This window comes from Echeneis naucrates, chromosome 4, assembly GCF_900963305.1.
Source record: "Echeneis naucrates chromosome 4, fEcheNa1.1, whole genome shotgun sequence".
Taxonomy (NCBI): domain Eukaryota; kingdom Metazoa; phylum Chordata; class Actinopteri; order Carangiformes; family Echeneidae; genus Echeneis; species Echeneis naucrates.
Genome location: NC_042514.1, coordinates 16,913,743 through 16,934,160, shown reverse-complemented (window position 1 = coordinate 16,934,160; position 20,418 = coordinate 16,913,743). Strand labels below are relative to the sequence as shown.

Below are 20,418 nucleotides of genomic sequence, written 5' to 3'. Positions count from 1 at the left end.
ACGAAAGTTCCTTTTTCATTTCACGTTATATCTGTAAAAAAAAAAGAAAAAAAATTATGACCAGTTCCGTTGTTACTTCATCTGGTATCTTGATTCAAGAGAAGTCTATATTAATTTTGTCAGATTATGCTTATGCTGTGTGTTGCTCCCATGTGCATCTCCCAGTGAGTCTCTTATACAATATAAGGAAGACAAAACTACAGTATACGTTTGAAAAGACAGTTTATTACAGTGGATATTAAAGGGATGATTATTGACACAGCAGAGTGGCAGGTAGGTTGGTTTATTTACGCTTTACATCACAGTCACTGGTTTAGTTTACATTAATTGAGTGTGTTGAGTGTGAGGAAGTGTAGCTGACTGGTTGCTTCTTGAATCCTGGTGGCTCTGCGCACTGCTACAGCAAAAACATTAGTAATACTGAGCTAAGCGAGCTGTTAAACTTGGATAAAGAACATTTATCAGTTTTATTCATCAATAGCTCGGCACAGCTTGCTCCCCGGGACACAAGTGTGCTTTAAAATACATCCAGTGGGCAAACATCATGGCCACACAGCATTAGAGGAGCAGCACAGTGTCATTCCTTAGCCTCTTCTACAGTATATGACAAACATCGCTCAGCTGCACATTCCTATGTGCTTGGAGATTTATACACCTTTTACTAGGAACATTTCTTGGCATTTCAAGCTGCGACCCCGAGATAGTGGAAGTCACGTCATAGTTTGTGACTCCCAGGAGGAGAACATTGACAGAATTAGAATCACTTTTCAGATAGTTTAATTTTACGAAGGAGAGCTGTAAATGTTGTTTTATTGTGAGCATATAGTGTATAAAAATCCAATTTTTTTCAAAATTCATTTTCAAAATGTGTGAGAAACAACAAAATTACGTGTGTATCCACATATTTTATATATGTGCTGCCCCATTAAAGGTCTCTGTATCTGCATTTGCATGTTGGTGGTTTGTTAATGTACGAGGTTGCCTAATAAAGGGCTGAAGTCCAAAATCGCTTGTTATTTGGATATAATGTTTTAACTGTTATCAAATAATAGCACATTTGTTTGGCTGATTATGCTGTGAAAGCATCCTGCTGGATAAGGTGGTATTTGGGCTTGCTGCCCAGATAACTCACACTTTTAAGTTGTTCTCATCTCAGTCAGTCACATTCCTTCATAAATAAACTATCTCAGGTGAGCATCTCTGGGACATGTTGAGGAATGTGTTGCAGATTTCCAGCATCAAGGACAGAAATAACTGTGTATTTAATGATTGTGAAACCTCAGGGAGAAAAGTTCTTCAAATCTATCTGGGCTAGTTAATACAAGCAATACAAATTTGGTCATCCATTAAGAGTAATGCACACGGTGTCCTTCAGTTGGTTCTTTTGCTCTGTTTTAAATTTACTCGATCAGTATTCCTGACGACAATCTTGCTGTTGCGAGCAATTTGGGAGTGAGAGACTCATCCTACAACCAGGAGGACTTGATAATCCTTATTAATGTGAATTACATTTGATTCACATGTTTGGGTCTGGGCTGCTCTCTTGATATTCTGTGTCTTATCTTCCCTGGATACAGAGACAAGCTGATGGCACAAGTATCAGACTTCCAAAGAACATTCCCTGTATCTTAATTTGTATTTTAATTAACACATTTGGACACCAAGCCATTCTTTGAAATCACCATGACAGCAGTGAATGATAATGAAATGTGAAATTATTCATTGTTCACTGAGATGATTGTGACTGGCTCTGAAATGGTGGCCATTTTAGCGCTTCTGATTGTTTGGGGTATTCATATTTTTAACAGAACTTCTGTCAACGATGACTGTGGCAGCTTGCAAGTGAAATTGCAGTTGAAGTGATATCCCTCCCTGTAGTGCTTTTATGACTCTGTCCACTGAGATCTTCAGCAGAGGACTTAACTCAATTTCTGAGATTATGAAAGAGAGGCTATTATAAGACAGTAAATGACAAATAACCAGGGGAAGCATTCATTTTTAGACTACATTTGTTAACATATTTCCTGCAGAAGTTTAAAAAAAAAAAAAAAAACACCCAAAAGTAAAACAACAACAACAACAACAAAATAAGTATTGGAAGGGCTTCAGTCTGCATGTACTTCCAGGCCAAACTTTCAAAATTTTCATCACAAAACATCACCATCTGTGAATGGCTTTAAGTATCCCATAATTGGCTGTCTTGCCTATTGTGAAAGTGCCTTAATAGCCATCTCCAGTCTGTGTTTAGCTTTGTATGCTGAGTTCTTAATGTTAAAAAAAAAAATCCTCAGAAAACACATAAAGGTATGAGTGAATATAAAGACTGAAGGCCTGCAGTGTGACTGTAATGGTACTTAATCTCTGTGTGGGGATATATAATGTAAAGCCCAAAGCAAAGATCTCACAATGTCCAAGTTAATTTGCTCTGTTTCATATTAGTCTCTATTTACACATCAAGCCCTTGTTATCTATAGAAACCTTTCGTATAAATATATAATATATATATATTTGTATTTACATCTCTTCAAAAAAGTCAGTAGTGCTGTGCAATCTATCCTACTACAGTTAAATAAAAAATAAACACATGAAGAGGTCAGTACAGGTAATATAAAAAACGCATACTGTCCACCTGCAGCTGTGACAAATCCACAGCCTGTCACACCAGTCAGGCAACCCCAAACAAAAGCAATCAGAATGGGTCAGCGCTTACAAGAACCCCAAATACCAAACAGAACGGCCACAAAGTCTGTGGCCGTCTCTCACTGTCTCCTGCTTCTGTCTGTCTCAGGAACTTTGTCACGGCGGTCAGCGTGGTTCCCATGTGGACACCAGCAGGAGCAGCAGGGTCATCAAGGTCAAAGGTAAAGGTTCACTGGTCATCATGTGGGCGGAGCCACGAACCGGCACCTGACAGAGGGTAGACAATAACACTTGATATGATAGCGGCATAGTGGTTAGCACTGTTGCCCCACCATAAGAAGGTCACGGGTTCGGTTCCCAGCCTGGGGCCTTTCTGTGTAGAGTTTCCATGTTCTCCTCGTGCCTGTGTGGTTTCCTCCCACCGTCCAAAGAGATCATGTTTGGGTCAACTGGTGACTCTAAACTGTGTGTAGGTCAGAGTGTGAGTGGTTGTTGGTCTCTGTGTGTTGGCCCTGTGATAGACTAGTGACTGCATCCACAACATGCATGTTGTGAGGTTTCTAACAAACCACACAGACGGAGAGCTTATCTCTGTCAGTGCTGTTTGTTTACCATCAACATGGCCAAGTTGTTTTTGTGTCTTCAACGGCATTGGATGCAAAACCAATCAGCAGGAAATATATTTTTTTCCAACTGAGATAGACTGAGCAGAGAGCTTAGTTAGTACTTGCTGTGGGTGGCATGCAGAGGGATTGGTATCGGATACGAATTTTCGTAATCTACTGTTATAAAAGAGCTGATATCAGCAGACTTTTTAGGCATGCCATGTTGAGCGTCACATATAGATTTGCCTTTAAACTGTATTTTTACTGGTTTTCTCGCAAATGTCTTTATTTCTAAAAGCTGAAAATATCTGTGCAAATAAGTTTCCTTTCTCCTGCTTGTGAAAGGGAAGTGTGGTTGTTCAAGCTTCGGAAAAAAACAGGCACTGGAGCCGCAACACACTGCAAAGGGCCCATACATTACTAATGAGCGAGGTGAATAAGGAATTACACTGATAATGACATGGGCTGTGTCAGGGTCTGTCAGACTGAGCTCAGCAGGTAATGGATGGATCAATCATTTTAAGTTCGCATTAAATTTGCTCGCTGTTCGACAGAAAATGAGGAGAGAAATGAACATGACAAAAAAATGTAACAGGCAAACATTCAATGAAGCGATTTGGAGCACAAATTTTTCCAAAATGCAGCGCAAAAAAAAACAAAAAAAAAAAAAACAAAACAGATTTAAAATAAGATCTCCCTCTGCAGCCATGTGTGATGATCTGAGAGACCTACACCTCACTTATTCTCCATTGCCTGCTTCAAGCCACCCACAGCATTCCCACACTGAAAGAGGTAAATCTGCCCGAAGTCTTCAAAATATGCAAAGATCAACTGCAGGTTTCAGGTTTCCTGAACTGTACACTGACTGCCTGGACCGCTGTGATTTACCTGAGGAGGTGAGTGATGATGAGGGGGAGCAGGACGACGAGGAGGTGGGGCCACATTCTTCATCTCTGGACTTCGACCACTTGATGAGTCAGCCGTCTCATCACCTGAATAGATGCAAAAATATGATAATGCAGTATAACGGGTTTATTAAGCTTCAGGGAAAAGGAGCACCGGTCCTGCGTCACATCCAGCACTACTGAGTGAGGTGATGACACCCATCATGAGATGAGACGTCAGGAAAGTGTGTCTGATAAGATCAAGTAAATGTAAAGCACAAGTTTGGGCCTTTGCAATCATTTTCAAAGTAGCTCCATAAATAAGAAGCCCATAAATTAAAAGAATCGAGATCCAGGGAATCAAGTCTCTGGTTCTGTTTTTAGTCTCATGATTGCACACTGCATTATTTATGGCTGTTTTGTTGTTGTTTAGACCTGAAAGATTTATGGATTTCACCCCACCCACCCATCCACAGCTATGCACAATTTGAATACTGTTACCTCACACACACACACAGATTTGTGAAATGTTGCTTCTTTTAATGAGTGTACAGCTGGACTTCACCAGCTGTTTTAACACTTTAAACCTTCATATATGGATGCGTGTGTGGATATGTGTGCGTTGGCTGTGCTCCAGGTCTCTGATGGGAGGACCTCAGGTAAATGAGTGGATTCGGACAGGAGGGAGACAGACTGTGCTGCTGGCTAGATGTGCACACGCACGCACACCCACCCACACACTGTACATCAGAAAGATATTCACATACTCACCTGCTCTGTCACAAAAGCACTGACTCACAAAATTTGCTGTCTTGGCTCACACACAGACTCACAATCACACGCACACACTCAGACATATAGTCCAGCTTTGCCAGAAATTTGATTCTTTCTCTTACAATACACATTGTCCCACAGTACAATAGACAAAGAGCCTCTTTCAGTTGCTGAGGAATGAGGTGAGTTTGTTCACATTCGCACACACAAAAATATATCTCATCATAACAAACCAGGAAAGTGCACCTATTCACACAACACATGCGCATACAAACCAAAACATACATATATAAATATATACATACTGTATGAACATCAGGCATGTGCCATTTATTATGTGTTTCGGTTGACACTGGGTTTATAGCTGTGTAAATGTCTTCTTGTGTGTATGTCTGTCTTTTTGTGTACGTGCATTCGGGTTTGTGTCCATCTGTTCCCATCCGAGCTGAAGCCCTCGTATCACATCTGGTGTGAACCTGCTCAGGGAACAGAACTGGTATAGTATTATTGCTCTTCCTCAATATTGGACGACAAGTAGCACATTCATTTTAGTGAAATATCTGTTATTGCTCCACTCATTTTACGTTGTTATGCATTGGCTGAGCTTCTACTGCTTACACTCCTTGTAGAGATGTAAATGGGAAAGTGTTTGCAAAAATTGCTCGTGGGGAACAAAGGATATTACCTTCATATTAAAAAGGACTGCTGTTGAGAAATTAAGATTCAGGTCTGAGTTTTGTATAAGAAAGTAGACTAAAAGAACTGGGGCCCTCATGCTTAGTCTTTTTACTCAAGCCATTTTTATCTCTACTGGAGGGAAGGACCATACTTTGCAGTCATTTATCTCTCAGCTATCGTTACTATTTTAGGTATAAACGTTTCACATAGAAACGTACATCTATAATTTGATTTGAACCTCAGCATAAAATATGGCTTTGATAGGCTAAACTGCTGTGATAGACCGGTGAAAGGCCTAATGTCAGCTGGAATCAGCATCAATGAAAGACTACTTTTTATGTGCATATGCATGTTTGTGTGCATGTGGTTAGTGGGTGGCAAAACACAATCCCCTTCTACATGCCCTTCAGTGTTTGTCTCTTAGCAACAATGACAAAACATGTCGCATATGGCAGATTGGCCAGAACAAGGTCCGCACGCAAACATATACGCACGCACGCACGCACACACGCGCATGTGCCTTCTGACCAGCAGACTCCACTAACCAAGTATAGATCACTATTTTAGAAAGAAGCTAAAACGCACACAGTAAACCCAAAACAAAACAACCCCTCCCCCCTTTTTGTGCAATCTGCTGCCTGCGTCACTGACAAACAGGGACACTGGACTAAAATTTTGCTTCATAATGGGCAGACCTTTGAACTGAAAACCTCTCAATTGTTCTCTGAGTCCACGATCCATTTGAGCTCTGTTTGAGTTGTCTATTAGACTTTTTGTGTCAGTCATGTGGAAGAAGATGAAATTCAAATTTAATAGACATGGACTAAGTTTTTGATTCCTTACAAAAATATGCCATACTATAGAGAATGCTTAAAGGGATAAAAAAAAAAAACAATGCAGCTACAAAATGTCACTTTTAGGCTCATAGGTCCACAGTGGTTGTCTGACAATGGTGAGGATTACTGTTGAATACTTACACAGGCACACACACACACGTCAGCACACACTCATGGCCTCACAGAGCCAGTGATGAGCGATGAACAATGTCACTGGTCATACTCATGGGGTTGTTTAACCTTTACTGCAGTGAATGATGAGTGTGTGTGTGTGTGTGTGTGTGTATTTGTGTCTGTGCGATATTAAGAATGGAGGAGTGACATTTGAAGGCTCCTGTCAGTAAACAGCAGAGGTATATTGCAGTATCCAGGTCAGTACATTCATGCACAGCAGAAAATCGGAGCTGACAATTTACGGAAGGACACAAGTAGTCACAAATGTACTGTGATGGCCGAACAAGAGAGCTGATTAAATCGTCCTGACAGTGATTCATCATCTCACCCCAAATAAATGTGACCTCTTAACTCACTGGCCTGAAATTTAGATACTTTTCCAAAATAATATGGTAACAATGGTATTGTATTCAGGTGAAGCGTTTCCCCAGGGGTGATAGGACAGGAAAGGCCCCGAGCATTTGGAGCAGGGCCATAAATCACAGTTGTGGTGATCCACAGAGTGACTGCAGACCATTTAGTGTATCTCTCCCCCTCTCTCTCTCAGAGCAGTAGGTTTTGGGTGAAAACATTTTTAGTGTGAAAAGGCATTTAAATTTGCGGCGAAAAACTTGGAAATTAGTGAATAAGTATTTCTGGTAACTATAGAACAAAACTCACAGAAACAAACTAGTAATGAGAAAGAAAGAAGATTTTTTTCAATTACTAATCCTAGTATTTTCACATTTGGCCGTCAGTTCATTCTTGGATAATTCTTTGATTGCTTTACTCTTGGGCAGAAATACAAACAGGAGTTATATTTCTAGAGTTGACTTGAGGAGGAGTGTATGCAGAAATTGAGGCTATATCTGCTGGATGTGAAATCAGATGTCAGATTGTTACTAACAATGTTAGTTGACCAAAGTCCCGTGATAAGCCAATAAACACCAAGGTATAAGAGTAAAAGAATAAAATCATAAAAGGTTTAATATTTTTATAATGTACAGACAAAATGAGACCACAGGTTCCGCCTGTTTTTCTTTTAATATTACAGACATGCCAACACCCAAACCTCAGCATAACTGTATATAATTCATGCATTACATACATTCCTCTAGTCTACCACCTGAAACAAAACCCTTCTGACAACACAGCGTCTTTCTAATCATGACAGACGATGCTCACAGAAATATGTTAGATATGCTTTGATCAGACCTGTATGTAAAGCACAGCTCAATTAAAGCATTTTTTACTGCTTAAAGAAAGATGGGTAACATTTGTCTGTGTTGCTTCTGATGGTGAACTCAGGTCGATGAAGTGATAAAAAGATCTGATCAGCAAAAGTTGAAAAATCTACTTATAGCAAAAGTGAAAACGGTGCAGAAGAGTGTGTGTTAATGGTCACGTCTGATATTAGATGCCTGAAGTGCATTGTTCAGAAATGTCACTTCAGGCCCCAATTATACCCAATCTTGTTGCGCTTCAATTTGTATATACAGACAGCTATTCACATACCCTCACACACACACTCACACAGATGATGCAAGGTGACCTTGAAAAGCGTCTGGATAGCTGGTGTGTGTGTGTGTGTGTGTGCGTATGTGTAAATGTATCCCTAACACTTCCAGCTGAATCAGTAATGAGCATTTCATTACTTCAGCCTCAGTTCCCTAGGGAGGTAACAAACACACACACACACGCACGCAGAGCATGGAGCAGGGTAGCTGTAGATTATTCAGGCAGCAATTACTATCAGAATCATATCGCAAAATGAAAGCAACGATAAAAGAAACAAAGTGCATCGGGCCATGCACTGTTAACATCATTAGTAAACTAAACAGACACTCTCGATCACAACCCTCCACCATATCCAATGTCAAGCAATGTAAACCTGACTTCCGAGCAAAGATATTTGATGACAAACAGCAAAGATATTAATAATATCTCAACTCCGCTGTAAGTGACAATTTCTATATTTGGAAAACACCACTTATGTTTAACTTTGTAATTACATCACTGTAATTACATTTACTTACTTAGAAACCTGAAGAAACAGTATAGCAGATAATCTACTGACAATAAAACTTTGCCATGATGATGTTTCCAAGCATAGGGAGTATAGTAAGCTTATAGTGGACTACACTTAAAGATGAGACAGGAGGAAAGAAAAGTAGAAAGTACTTTACATAGTAAATAACTACCAAGACACAGACTGTGGCATAGTCTTAAAAAACAAGAACAAAACTGCAGTAATTATTGTTATGACACAAAGGAAACACCAGAAACATGGATTTAATTAAACAAGGAAGGTGTAGAAATGAACGATTTCCATCCGAAATTTATAGCATGATTGAATGTGCTAATAAGACATATCATTTTTGAAATGTACATTGTTAACCCTGGTAAGTCATTACAAGACAGCTCTTTGTTTTTTAACCAAGCAGTTGCCTCCAGAATATGTATCTTTCTAATACACTGATTCTTAAAAAAGTGTGTGTCCCACGACCAACACCCAATAAGTTTTAATGACAGCGCAGCAATGAGCATAACCAAGACACAAAGTGGGAATTTTATTGAATCTACACTGGAAGTCTGCAGCTGCAGAGAAGAGCTGCAGCTGTGAGAAGGTACTCAGACATTGAGGTGCTGGGCTATCAGAAGGATAATATGCCTACAACAATGTTAGCATGCCTAATATCAAGTCCAGCTGAGATTGACTTGAATGCCAGATTTGCTTGGAATCCGCTATAAAATTTACTGCAGACGACTTCCTGGACTGGTTAACTAGTTGGCCTGTCCGTCATCCAAAATGAACAGCATCAACTGCCTTGATCAGGTTAATGGCTATAGCTCGTGTTCAAATGATGATCATAACAATTAACGGTCTGACTAACGGTGAAGCGTCTTCTTAAGGTCACACTTGCTAAGGTTAAAAGTGGCCTCCAGTGGAATCATAAAACCTTTGGAGAAAATGGAAAAAAAAAACAGCTGCAGGACTGCAGGCTGAATGCAGCGAGGGACCGACTAAGATTGGAGGAGGATGAAAGGATGATGAGTGATTGGTGGAAGGTTGCACATCAGCGCAATCCAATAGGGACTGCGGTCTGTTATGTGTGACATGTGGATGCTCATTTGAATACATGAGGAATGAACCTGGAGGTGCAGCTGGAGGAGGAAAGAAGACCGAGAAAGCAAGACAAAGCAAGGGCAGTGGATTTTGTTAATAAGGTCAAGTAAGAGAGCATCAGCGCCGAGCAGAGCTAATAAACAGATGATGTCTAATCAGGTCTGCATGAACGAACTCACTCAGGTGAAGCGATGAACGGAGAGTCAAATAAAGACAGCCAAGCAGAAAACAGGCAAACAGACATCGATGATAGACAGGCATGAAGGACATTGTAGGTGATGCCTCGTATTTTGGGCATGTCGATAGCTTGATAGCCAGCCAGGTGGATATTTATTCAGTCCATATTGTGTGCACTATGCAGCATTTCCTGTAAAGTTCACTTCAGTTCTATCTGAGCACACCCAACAAAATAGAGAGAGCCGTTTTGCACGAGGACACAGTGAGAGCAAAGTGAATGTGTAATTCTTTAATGAGCTGAGTCTCCTACGCTAAGGATCTATCATTTTAACTCTAGCGCGTATTAACCACTGCCACATGCTGAACACACACACACACACACGCTCTTTATGACACCTCTTTAACACTGCGCCTGCTGCTACTGCCTAACATCCTCGCCCATATCTTCTCCTCCCTGCCTCCTTCTACTCTCCTCTGGATTTATGTGTGTTTATGTATAATATGGACGTGAGTTGCAGTCAATATATGCCAGTTCACAAGAGTATAAAGAGTTAAAACTCACCTCACATCTTTTTGCATGTATTATAAATTTGCTTTGCCAAATCAATTTTGATGGAAAGATAATTGCACTTTGTTACTAAAGATTTTACTCTTTAAAAACAAGTCAATCCAATATACTGTTTTTGAGGGCTCTACAAATTCTTAGAACAGCTACACGCAGCATCTAGTGTACGAAACAGAAACTATTTTGAGCTAGAGTATGATGCTAACTTGTTACGACAGCCAGGCAGTAAATGTGGGGCATAATCAAAATAAAATAAAGTGCCCGTGTGGATCTCAGGAAAGGCACGTGCCGCAACAACGTGGCCTGCCATCTTTGTAATAGCTTTTATAAAACAATTGAGTTTTCACCCCACAAAGAGGGAATACACATCAAACTGACAGTCTTGTTAGGAAGATAAATTCATTTGGGATGAGGCTTCAAGACAATATGTTCACACAAAGGGTTTTGATAAACTACTGGAAATCTAATCATAGCTCTTCTTGTGCTTTACATGAGGACGTCTTTGTTTGAGTCAGACCTCAACCCTGCTTTGGCTGCTTGGAGCAGATTCTTTTTGGAAATAAACAAATAAAATGGGTAGAGATTTGGTATGCACATTTTGTATGATAGATCTGTTCAGATCACACAAGTGTTTCCTCATGTCCTTGCGTTGGTAAACAACAAGAAGATCTAGGGTTACTTACATTTGCTACAAAATGTATTTGCCAATACTTGTTTGGAGGTATAAATCTCAGCACACAGTGTCGCTCATATTTGATCTATTGTCTAAATGAGAAAAAAGAGCATGATGGGGAAAAATAACTCTCGACCTGCAGAGTAAAGTTGCTGTATCAGTAGCATACTGATAACATTCATGGCATGTTGTACACCTTAATGCTCTCTGGTGCAAGCATGAACAAAGAAAGCAGTTCCATTTTATAGCACTGATCAATCTGATCCAAAGGCTCATTCTGGGAACTTTTATAGCCATGAGTGCAGATTAGACGGCTCACCAGACTTTTTATTGTTCTTTCTGGCTCCCTTTAGTGAGCAGTGGATGCTTATAAATGCAGATCAAACTGTCCTCAGGCGGAGGGGCAACATGTTCAAGCAGTGGAAAACACTGGCCTTTCCCTTTAAGATGAAATAGCTTCTAAAGGCTTTGTGAACCAGGCCCCAGGGAAGAGGGGGTGAGGCCAGTGGAGCAAGGGAAAGATGATGGAGGGAAGATACACGGAAGCTGGACAATAAACAGAAAAAACCTTCAGTTAGCTGTTCAGCTGTTATCCTCTTGTGTTTCTAGTATTTGGTGTAGGTTCCTGACAATAAATTGCAAACTATAAAAACTACATTTAACCTAATTCCATTGTAGTCATACATAGAGGAAGTAATGAGATCACAGATAACTCAATGTAGAAATACTCAGTGTTACTTGGCCAGAGGATGTGGCACAAAATCTACTGCAGCCCAACTCATCACCACCCCTTCCTCTGTTTCGCCCAACCTCTTTTCTCTATTCCTGTTTCTTCATTGTCATCAAATAGGTATACATGGGAGGGCAGACCACCTGGTAACCATGGTTACAGGGATTGAGTGTCCCCTGCGAGTACACATTCGCATGTACTCTTACATGGACGTTTGAGCAAACAGATTTTGTACTCGGTAAAGAGTTCCTGAAAGGTATGACAAGGAGTGTGGTGGAGTAAAACCCAGGCTGTTGTCCTATTGTCCCAGCAGCCATTAGCCTTTTGAGGGAAAAGGGTTGGTGCTTTCCAAGCATGCATTAGTGGTTGTAATGTGACACATGAATACCTGGAGGTTACATTCCCGCCTCAGCATCCACCACATCACAGTTTCTCACACGACAAATACGGTGACACAGCAACTCATTTGTTCATGAGAGGAGAAGAGAAGAGGAGCTGTGATTACATTTACATTATTGACTTTATAGGACCTGGGTATGTCTGGGGAGACGGTGAGCTTGTAGGAAGGGCAGTTGCAGAAGGGATTGTGCTCGTTTGAGGAGAGAAAATCAATCAGTTTAATCGTGGTTGTTTCCAGAGAAAAAGAGGGAGGGAGAGAAATAACCAAATAAACAAAGACAAGTGAAAAACTCTGTAAAAACTACTAAATTGTGTGTAATTGTATAAATGTAAAAATGTAACATACATTTGTGTGATTGTTATCTGATTGTGGTAAAAAAAAAGTGTATTTATGAAGAATAAGAATAATAAGAAATGGTTTAACACTGATTTAAAACCCATGTATGGCAGGATTTTTTGGCTTGACTTTCTTTTCTTAAAAAATAAATAAATAAATAAATCATAATACAGCACAAACAAGTCTAACTTAAGCTCCCTGCTTTTAACTGCTCATATGTTAGGATGCTTGGCTTTCCTCCTTGTTTTTGATCTGTGAATGGTGTTTGCCAAGTGATTTTACCTTTCTGGGCTGAGCTCAATTTTTCTTGATGTGGAAAATGGACTTAAATCAAATAATAATACGCTGTGTACTGTCTCAGCACAACTAAACGAACTTCTCACAGTTAACTGACCCATATAAATAAAAAACAGGCTTGGCATTCAAGTGTTAAAACTGGCATCACATCTCCTCTGATCCTCTCCAGTATTCAAAAAAGCCCCAAATGTCATGAGAATTAATTATATGGCAGTAAGAATGTCTTCTTAATTTATTCATCCCTCTTCATACCCTCACAGACGGAAGGAGAGAGGAAGTACCTCGGCTCAGTCACGTGTGTTAAAGAATACAGAGGCTCAATGCAAGAAAGACATTACGAGTCAGGTAGTAGCACACCACTCAATCCCCTTCCGTCAGTGAGACAGAGAACTCGGCCATCAAAAAAACATACTGGATTACACAAAAAAGACATTGCAGGCAGACACCGCTTGCAATCACACGAGCATACTTCTCTTACACACAACACCCATAAACAGAAGGCCACAAAACATCCATCTGTGTAAGCACATTCACACACTCACAATCATTTTCTTTTGCACAAAAACAGAGATTTGCTTCCCTGCTCCTTCTTCCCTGTGAAATAATAAGCTTCACATTTCAGCAAAGTAGCTTGTAGGCAGAATTTTGAAGGGACAGGGACTCAGAGTGGGCAACACGGGCTGCCTGGGGCCTTTCTGTGAGGAGTATGCATGTTCTCCCCGTGCCTGCATGGGTTTCCTCCCACCATCCAAAGACATCATGTTTAGGTTAGTTGTTGACTGTAAATTGTCCGTAGGTCAGAGTGTGAGTGGTTGCTGGTCTCTGTCTGTCTCTGTGTGTTGACCTGTCCAGGGTGACCCGCCCTCACCCAGAGTGAGCTGGGATTGGCTCCAGCACCCCCGCTATCCGGAAATGGAGAAATGGTTGCAGATGAATGAATGAATGAATGAGTGTATGCATAATAAATGCAAATTGTAAAAAAAATAAATGACTTGCTATACTCCATCTGTATGATTTGTGTAGTCTTGGTGACCCTTTTAGCTTGAATACGTGTAAGGCTTGTTGATATGCATAGAGATGTCGAAGAGCTGGGATAAATGAAAAAAGTCCTTTCGTCACTATTGACAGTGATTCTTTCCCCTTGGATTCATTGCAGTTTGAGAAGCATGATCCCGAAGCACCACCACCAGCTTAGTAAATCACAACTGCCAATTTTCTGTTGAAATAGTCAGTGTACCAGTTTCAGGTGCAGAGGGAGCCATGAGTATCCTGAAGCTGACACATCAAGGTTAGTGGAAAGGGCATGACAAATGTACCAACACCTTGTAGCTTGCTTTTGTAAGTACAGGTAGGCAAACATAGCATAAAGCTACTGTGGAGAGATGCTGGAAATGTTATGTCTTGTAAAATGAGCACTGACCTTCATACAATAAATTTTGGAAATCAATAATGTGCATAAACTACATTTAAATTTTGTTTCCTGTCTTTTGTATTGAAATATTGTCTTTTTTCCTAATTGGAAGGTACTTTTCTCAAGTAGAACTGTAGTTCAGTTCTGTTTTTATAAAACAGACAGTCAAACATATCCGGTGGGGGTTAGGGTTCATTACTTTGAATACTCATAATTCTGAGCCATAGCCCTTCAATACTTTCTTATTATGAAAAAAACGTGGACAGAGGAAAAAAGTTCAGCAGTTCTAGGCGTATTAAGATACTATTACATGACACAGCTTTTAATTTCTCCAGTGTCCTCAGAGGAAAGGCTTCAGATCAATTCAGCACAGGTGTAACACTGAGAGAATGCGAGTAGGAAATGTGAAATCTGATTCTCACCTAAAAGGTATATTTGTTTTGTTATTTTTTCAGCTACAAACTGTTTTCTGTTCAGACTGTGAACCACTGGCCGCATTGGTGCTTACTGTTGGCCAATGACAAACCCTAACCCTACAGGCGAGGGTGTAATAACCATTGGCGACAGGGTGTGCATACTATATATCTCCCTGACTCAAAATCCTGTTATTGTCCAACTAACCATTCCATACTTTGTACTTATACTTAAGTTAGTGTTCTTCCAACACAGTCAAGAGAAGAAAAGATCTGAGAAGATAAAAATGTCTGAGTCAGTTTTCCTTACCAATGTACTTTCAAAGCAATAGGCTTAATGAGCAGAAACAATTCTTTTGTTGGCTCTCCTTTCCCTCAGTGTCGCTTTCCAGGCAAAATATACTAAGAGGTTGCCCTACCTCATTAGTAAAGGCTGTATGCAACTTGAAAGGAGTACCTGAAGACACTATTCCGGATTGAGTAAGAGTTACTGAATGTTTTTATTTACTGTTTATTTTCTACTAAAAAGAGACTACAATTTAACACCGGTCAAAAACTGCACAAGAGGCAGCGCAGGTGGTTGAGTAGTTAGCTCGCATGCCACGTTATTGCAACGTCTCTGGATTGGTTCCAGCCAGAGACCTACACTGCAAGGTCAGTCACTTGTGTTATATTGTCATAAAATGCTAGCATGACAGCCAAAAAAGAGGCCTGTTAATATATCACCCTCACAAGAATGCAATGGATGAGGTCAATCATGTTTGACCTCTCGCCAGCATGATCAGTTCAGCCCCAATAAACTCTGCTGAATGTTAAATGCAAAGAAATTCCTGTTGTCAAAGAAGTGGACATAACGCTGTGCAGAGTACCAGCTCAAAAAATACCCCCCACATTGCTGTTCCTGTTGCAGAGGCATAAAAACCCTGACTACCAAAACTTTGTCCGGACATGTTGGATTCTCAGGCAGAAAAAAAAAAAAAAAAAAACACATTCATGACTCCAGCAATAACGAGAACAGCGCATTAGTAATCCATGACGCCTGACCCTGTTATATCCTGCCCCTCAGGGGCAGAGATCCCATCACTCCATGACATCACCCCAGCGTTGTGGTCACAAGGGTGATGGTCATGAGTAATGAGGCGCTGATATGGAAGAAAAAACTGTCATTCACTAAATTACGGCAATCAATCCTTTGAAGCAAGAGCACTTTTGAGGATAAGGCTGCTCCGCCCGTTTCCATCCTTCTAAAATTACTTAAAACATCGCTGACACATTCATTAGTAAAGTTGGTTGGTATGACATTTATGAGATTATTGATTTGATCTGAAAATAATTTGCTCAGGTCAGCCCTAGAACAACCCCAGAAACTGCATTCCCTATCCACTTGGGTGTCATGGAAAGTTCTGACACCCCATAGGTGGCTTCCAAGTGTAATGCGGTTAATCAACGTATATGTTTTTCCAGCTAAAGATAGACACGGACCGTAAAGCTTTCCATAGCGTGTAAAGGAACATGTAGCTGCAACATGTGAGCAGGCTTTCAGGACTGTTTGTCCTTCAGGCCTCTGGTTGGAGATGACACTGATATCCGACAAAGAACTGGATCTATTTACTCTGTATTTGTGGAAACAGATGTGCTTTGCTTAAATGAAGCTCACTGCAGTAAAACGTATAATATTTGTAAACCAGTTACTTAGTCTAAAAAAAAACAGTTTTAAACAAATTAGCTTTTTTCTATTAGTCATAATGCTGTTCATGAAAACAATTAGGTGCCAATTTTAAGACTGCAGTTAGTTTTAGACCTATGTATTACTGTTTTGTCTGTGGGCTTTAGTTTTAATTATAAAGAAATATTATTTAGATTTACTGAAACGCTTTCAGATTTATTAACTTCCAGAATCCACCCATCCATCTTCGACCGCTTTTCTGTTTCTGGGTCACAGGGCTGCTGGAGCCCCTCTGAGCGAGGGGCGGGGTACACCCTGGACAGGTCGCCAGTCCATTGCAGGGCCAACGTCTTACAGATCCACTCATATTTAAAAATCTTCTGCAGTGCATAGAAATTTTTAAAAATTTATAAAAATCTGTCCATTTTAAAAGTTGAAGTGATGATGCTTATTGTTTATGCCATTTTGTTAATCTAACTGAAAATTATTTTACCTCAGAGCAACAACACAATGGTTTTTGATTGGGGCAGCATAATATTTATCTGGATCCCGTTGCTATCTCTCTCTCAGCAAAGGAGATCTACCACAAACATGTTTTCAACCTTTGGGGAAACCCCGGGCCCTCAAATGTTTTTTAGGACAAGAATGGAAAATATTACATTTGGTCAATAACATCAATATATTATGTTATGTTACCATTAAGCAATTTAAACTGTCTGGAAATCCATTCCCTCTGCAGGACAGCCTCAAGGCTGCTGGTGGTCCCAGATCTCCCCGTGATACACATGTATTATGTATAAGCTTCGGCACAATGAATAAGTCAAGAAATGAATAATTACAGTTTATTTTTCAGTTTCTCTTTTTGGGTGACCTCGTTGTTAGTGCATCTTTTATCTTGGCCAAGGAGAAAAATAAACAGCTGAGAGCAGCAGAAAGCAGAGATGGAAAAAGTGAGAGAGGGAGAGAGAGGGAGGACAGTTGAATCCATCCCTCAGTACTATCCCACCCTCTGGGCATTTCCCTGCTGGCACAGGATATGTGGGGGCTGTAGCATGTATACACACTAGCAGGCGCACACACACACAATATATATTTTTGCAAAAGACAAGCTTGCAAGTGTTCATCACCTTGTGTGTATATGTGTGGGTGTACAATTGCTAATCTATGTTCCTATTTCTGCTTGTGTGTGTGTGTGTGTGTGACTCACCAGTCTCCTCGCCAGATGCTTCACAGCCATCTTCATCATCACAGTCATTTCCACTGCCCATGTCTGTCTGTGCACTCCCCTCCTCTTCCTCCCCTCTTCCTTTGGTCTTGCTTCCCCAGCCAAGCTCCACCAACAGCTCCTAAATAAAACACACATGTACACGCGTGTTACACACATTCACCTTAAAAAACTCAACAAAAAAATGGGTCACCTTTTGTTTAGTGTTGAGGATTTGAACGGACCAAAGAATGAGCCATTGTGAGTGAAACAGCAGAGATAGCTCTAATGAGAAAGTTCAAAGGGTCAAACGTCTGTTGGTAGAACATGTTAAAGAAATCATTTGACATTTTGCTCTTTTGGCAAGCGTTAGAGGAGACTATTGAAACCACTGCCATATCTGCACATCAAATATTAAGCTGCCACCAGTAGATGCTTAGTCTAGCTTCGTATTAGGACTGGAACCAGGGTTCCAAAATCGTTTGTGCAAGATCATTTTCTCTGCGGTGACTGCAGAAGTCTTGCCGTCAGTGGGAGTGGACCTAAAACTGGCCAGAGCTAGGCGTGGCTCCCGTTTTCATTCTTTATGCTAAACTTTGCTAAGTGGCTCCTGGCTCTTGATTCACAAGGAAAGGACAGACACAGCAGTATTGATCTTTTCGTCTAACTCTCAGCAAGAAAGAAAACTACTATATTTCCTACAAAAGACAACCATTCCTTGAATGAGCATAATGATACAACAGTAATCATGACAGCAAAATGCTAAAATACCTAAAGCATTTTTACAGAAATATTTCCCCTTTACAGGGATGCACTGGCCATGAAGAAAATGTCAGCAAAAATTCCCACAAACAGGTCGCAGGGCAGACAGAAGGCTAATTGAGGTCATGCTGCCTCTGTGTGAATCCATACGCTATCCTGCTCAGTTAAATCACATCTTGGATGCAGTGGCATGTTATATAATTGTCATGACTAGTGAAAGCCTCATATCTCATAGAGCAACAACATTTAGGGATTATTTAACAGAAAAAAATGTAATGTAATTTTTAAGTCAAATATATGCTATCAACGGAGATTTATGTTTACCCAGGCTTGTGAGAAAAAGGACAGGACAAACTTTTTGTTTGAGGAAGTTTGAGGAAAAATAACAAAACAAAATCCTACTTATTTGGTTTCCACATAAACACAACGACAGACTTATATAATTGGTTCACAGTGTGATGAATGTGTATTGTAGAGAGGCAAAGTGGGTAATATAAGAAATCCATCTGAAGAGAGAGATAAGGCACACAGCTACCTGTTTTATAAAGAAAAACATGCATGGCACTGATGTTTATGTTATTCTATTTGGGCCCCAAGATAACATTTCTATATATTCAGAGAAGAAAATACCACCATGATTGTAAGATCCATATTAGTGATTAATGTTACCCTAGACAGAGAAATTTCTCCAGAAAATTAAACATGGTAAAGGGTAGACTGAGAGTCATTTGTCTTGCTCCTTCACCTGTATTCTCTTTCTATTAATTCTCACATTTTCAAAACCTAAACAACAGATATTTTCTGTTCTGTTGCGAAATGTGGGAGAAAACTGATCAATGACCTAAATTTTAAGAGATGCTGTTTGAACTATTTTTAAATAATAAATGGGAAAACGGTGTGCTTCCTTTTTATGGTATTTTCCTGTGAGATAGATGCTGGGTGTATGCACAAGGTGGGACATCCACCATACAGTAGACGTGGGGCAGCCATGGAAACAAGGGGAACCAAGGTTATTATATGACAGCATGTCCAAAGGGACACGGAAAAGGACTAGAATTTCTGTGGTGATTCACCATTGTGTCATTGTACTGCAAAGGAGAGGTGAGGAAGGACAAAATACATTACAGGAATGTTTCCACCAGGGCTGGATTTTCCTAATCGAAAAGGCAGAAAGGCAGCGAAAGACTTGTCTCTCCAACACACAGTAATTAATGATAGGAGAAAAACTTACAGTTACTATGTTAGCGAACTTTTTTTGGGGGGAGGGGGCATTTTACAACAACGCAAGACCAATGTAGCAGAGAACCTCAACACCTCTTTTTGCAACTATTGAAATCACTTGCCATTGCACGATGCTAAACTACTACAATACTGTACAAGATAAATAATACCTGGAGGAAACCCACGCAGGCTCAGGGAGAACCTGCAAACTCCGCACAGAAAGGCCCCAGGCCGGGAACCGAACTGCGATCTTCTTATTGTGGGGCAACAGGGCTAACCACTATGCCGCTGTGCTGCCCCACTACTATTTAACTACTACCCTGAATATTCATTTGTCGTTGCTAAATGCTAAACCAGAGGTGAATTTCATATGCAACATCCTTGGCTAACAAAGCCGTTTCTAGTTATTGTCTAATTATTGATAATCTTTCATAAATAATTACCTTTTTTGTATTCCCACAATGTAGATAGTTGTTACTAAACTGTTGAATATTAACAGAGGGCCAGCATATTAATGTACAATGAAAAAACATCTGATTAAACATATAGAAAACCTTTCACTTGTAAAATTGTTTGGAATTCCTTTTTTTATATTATTTGCATGTTACTACAGTCTTGTTAATTAATTTGCAGGAAACCACTGCACCAAGTGCCCTCCCCTGTCCACCTTTGGATGCAGCCGGGCTGTTCAGAGTGGAGAGACCACAATACAGCATGAGAATTAGAAACTCTGTATAGCACTGCTCATCAAAGTTATACAGCGTCTTCTAACGAAGCCAACATCGGCGATAAGAAATAGCGAGACCGTGACCCTTTCACTACAGGGGCAGCCCTCCCAGGCTTGATTAGGCTCACCCTGATTGGCT

General features: G+C 40.3%; 1 protein-coding gene across 3 annotated transcripts in view; it reads right to left on the bottom strand.

The window, feature by feature from the left end:
- Positions 1-224: 224 nt before the first annotated feature.
- LOC115041935 (glypican-5-like) overlaps positions 225-20,418 on the bottom strand; it is a 47,779-nt gene continuing 27,585 nt past the window's right edge. For 2 of the 3 annotated variants that reach the window (XM_029499849.1, XM_029499850.1), the window contains 3 exons: positions 17,573-17,711; positions 4,134-4,237; positions 225-2,907 (listed from right to left, as the gene is read on the bottom strand). In XM_029499849.1, the coding sequence (XP_029355709.1) occupies positions 2,806-2,907; positions 4,134-4,237; positions 17,573-17,711 (345 nt within the window). In that variant the 3' untranslated portion in view covers positions 225-2,805. Of the gene's footprint in view, positions 2,908-4,133; positions 4,238-13,721; positions 13,778-17,572; positions 17,712-20,418 lie in introns of those variants that run through there. The other variant, XM_029499852.1, reaches the window with a different exon arrangement.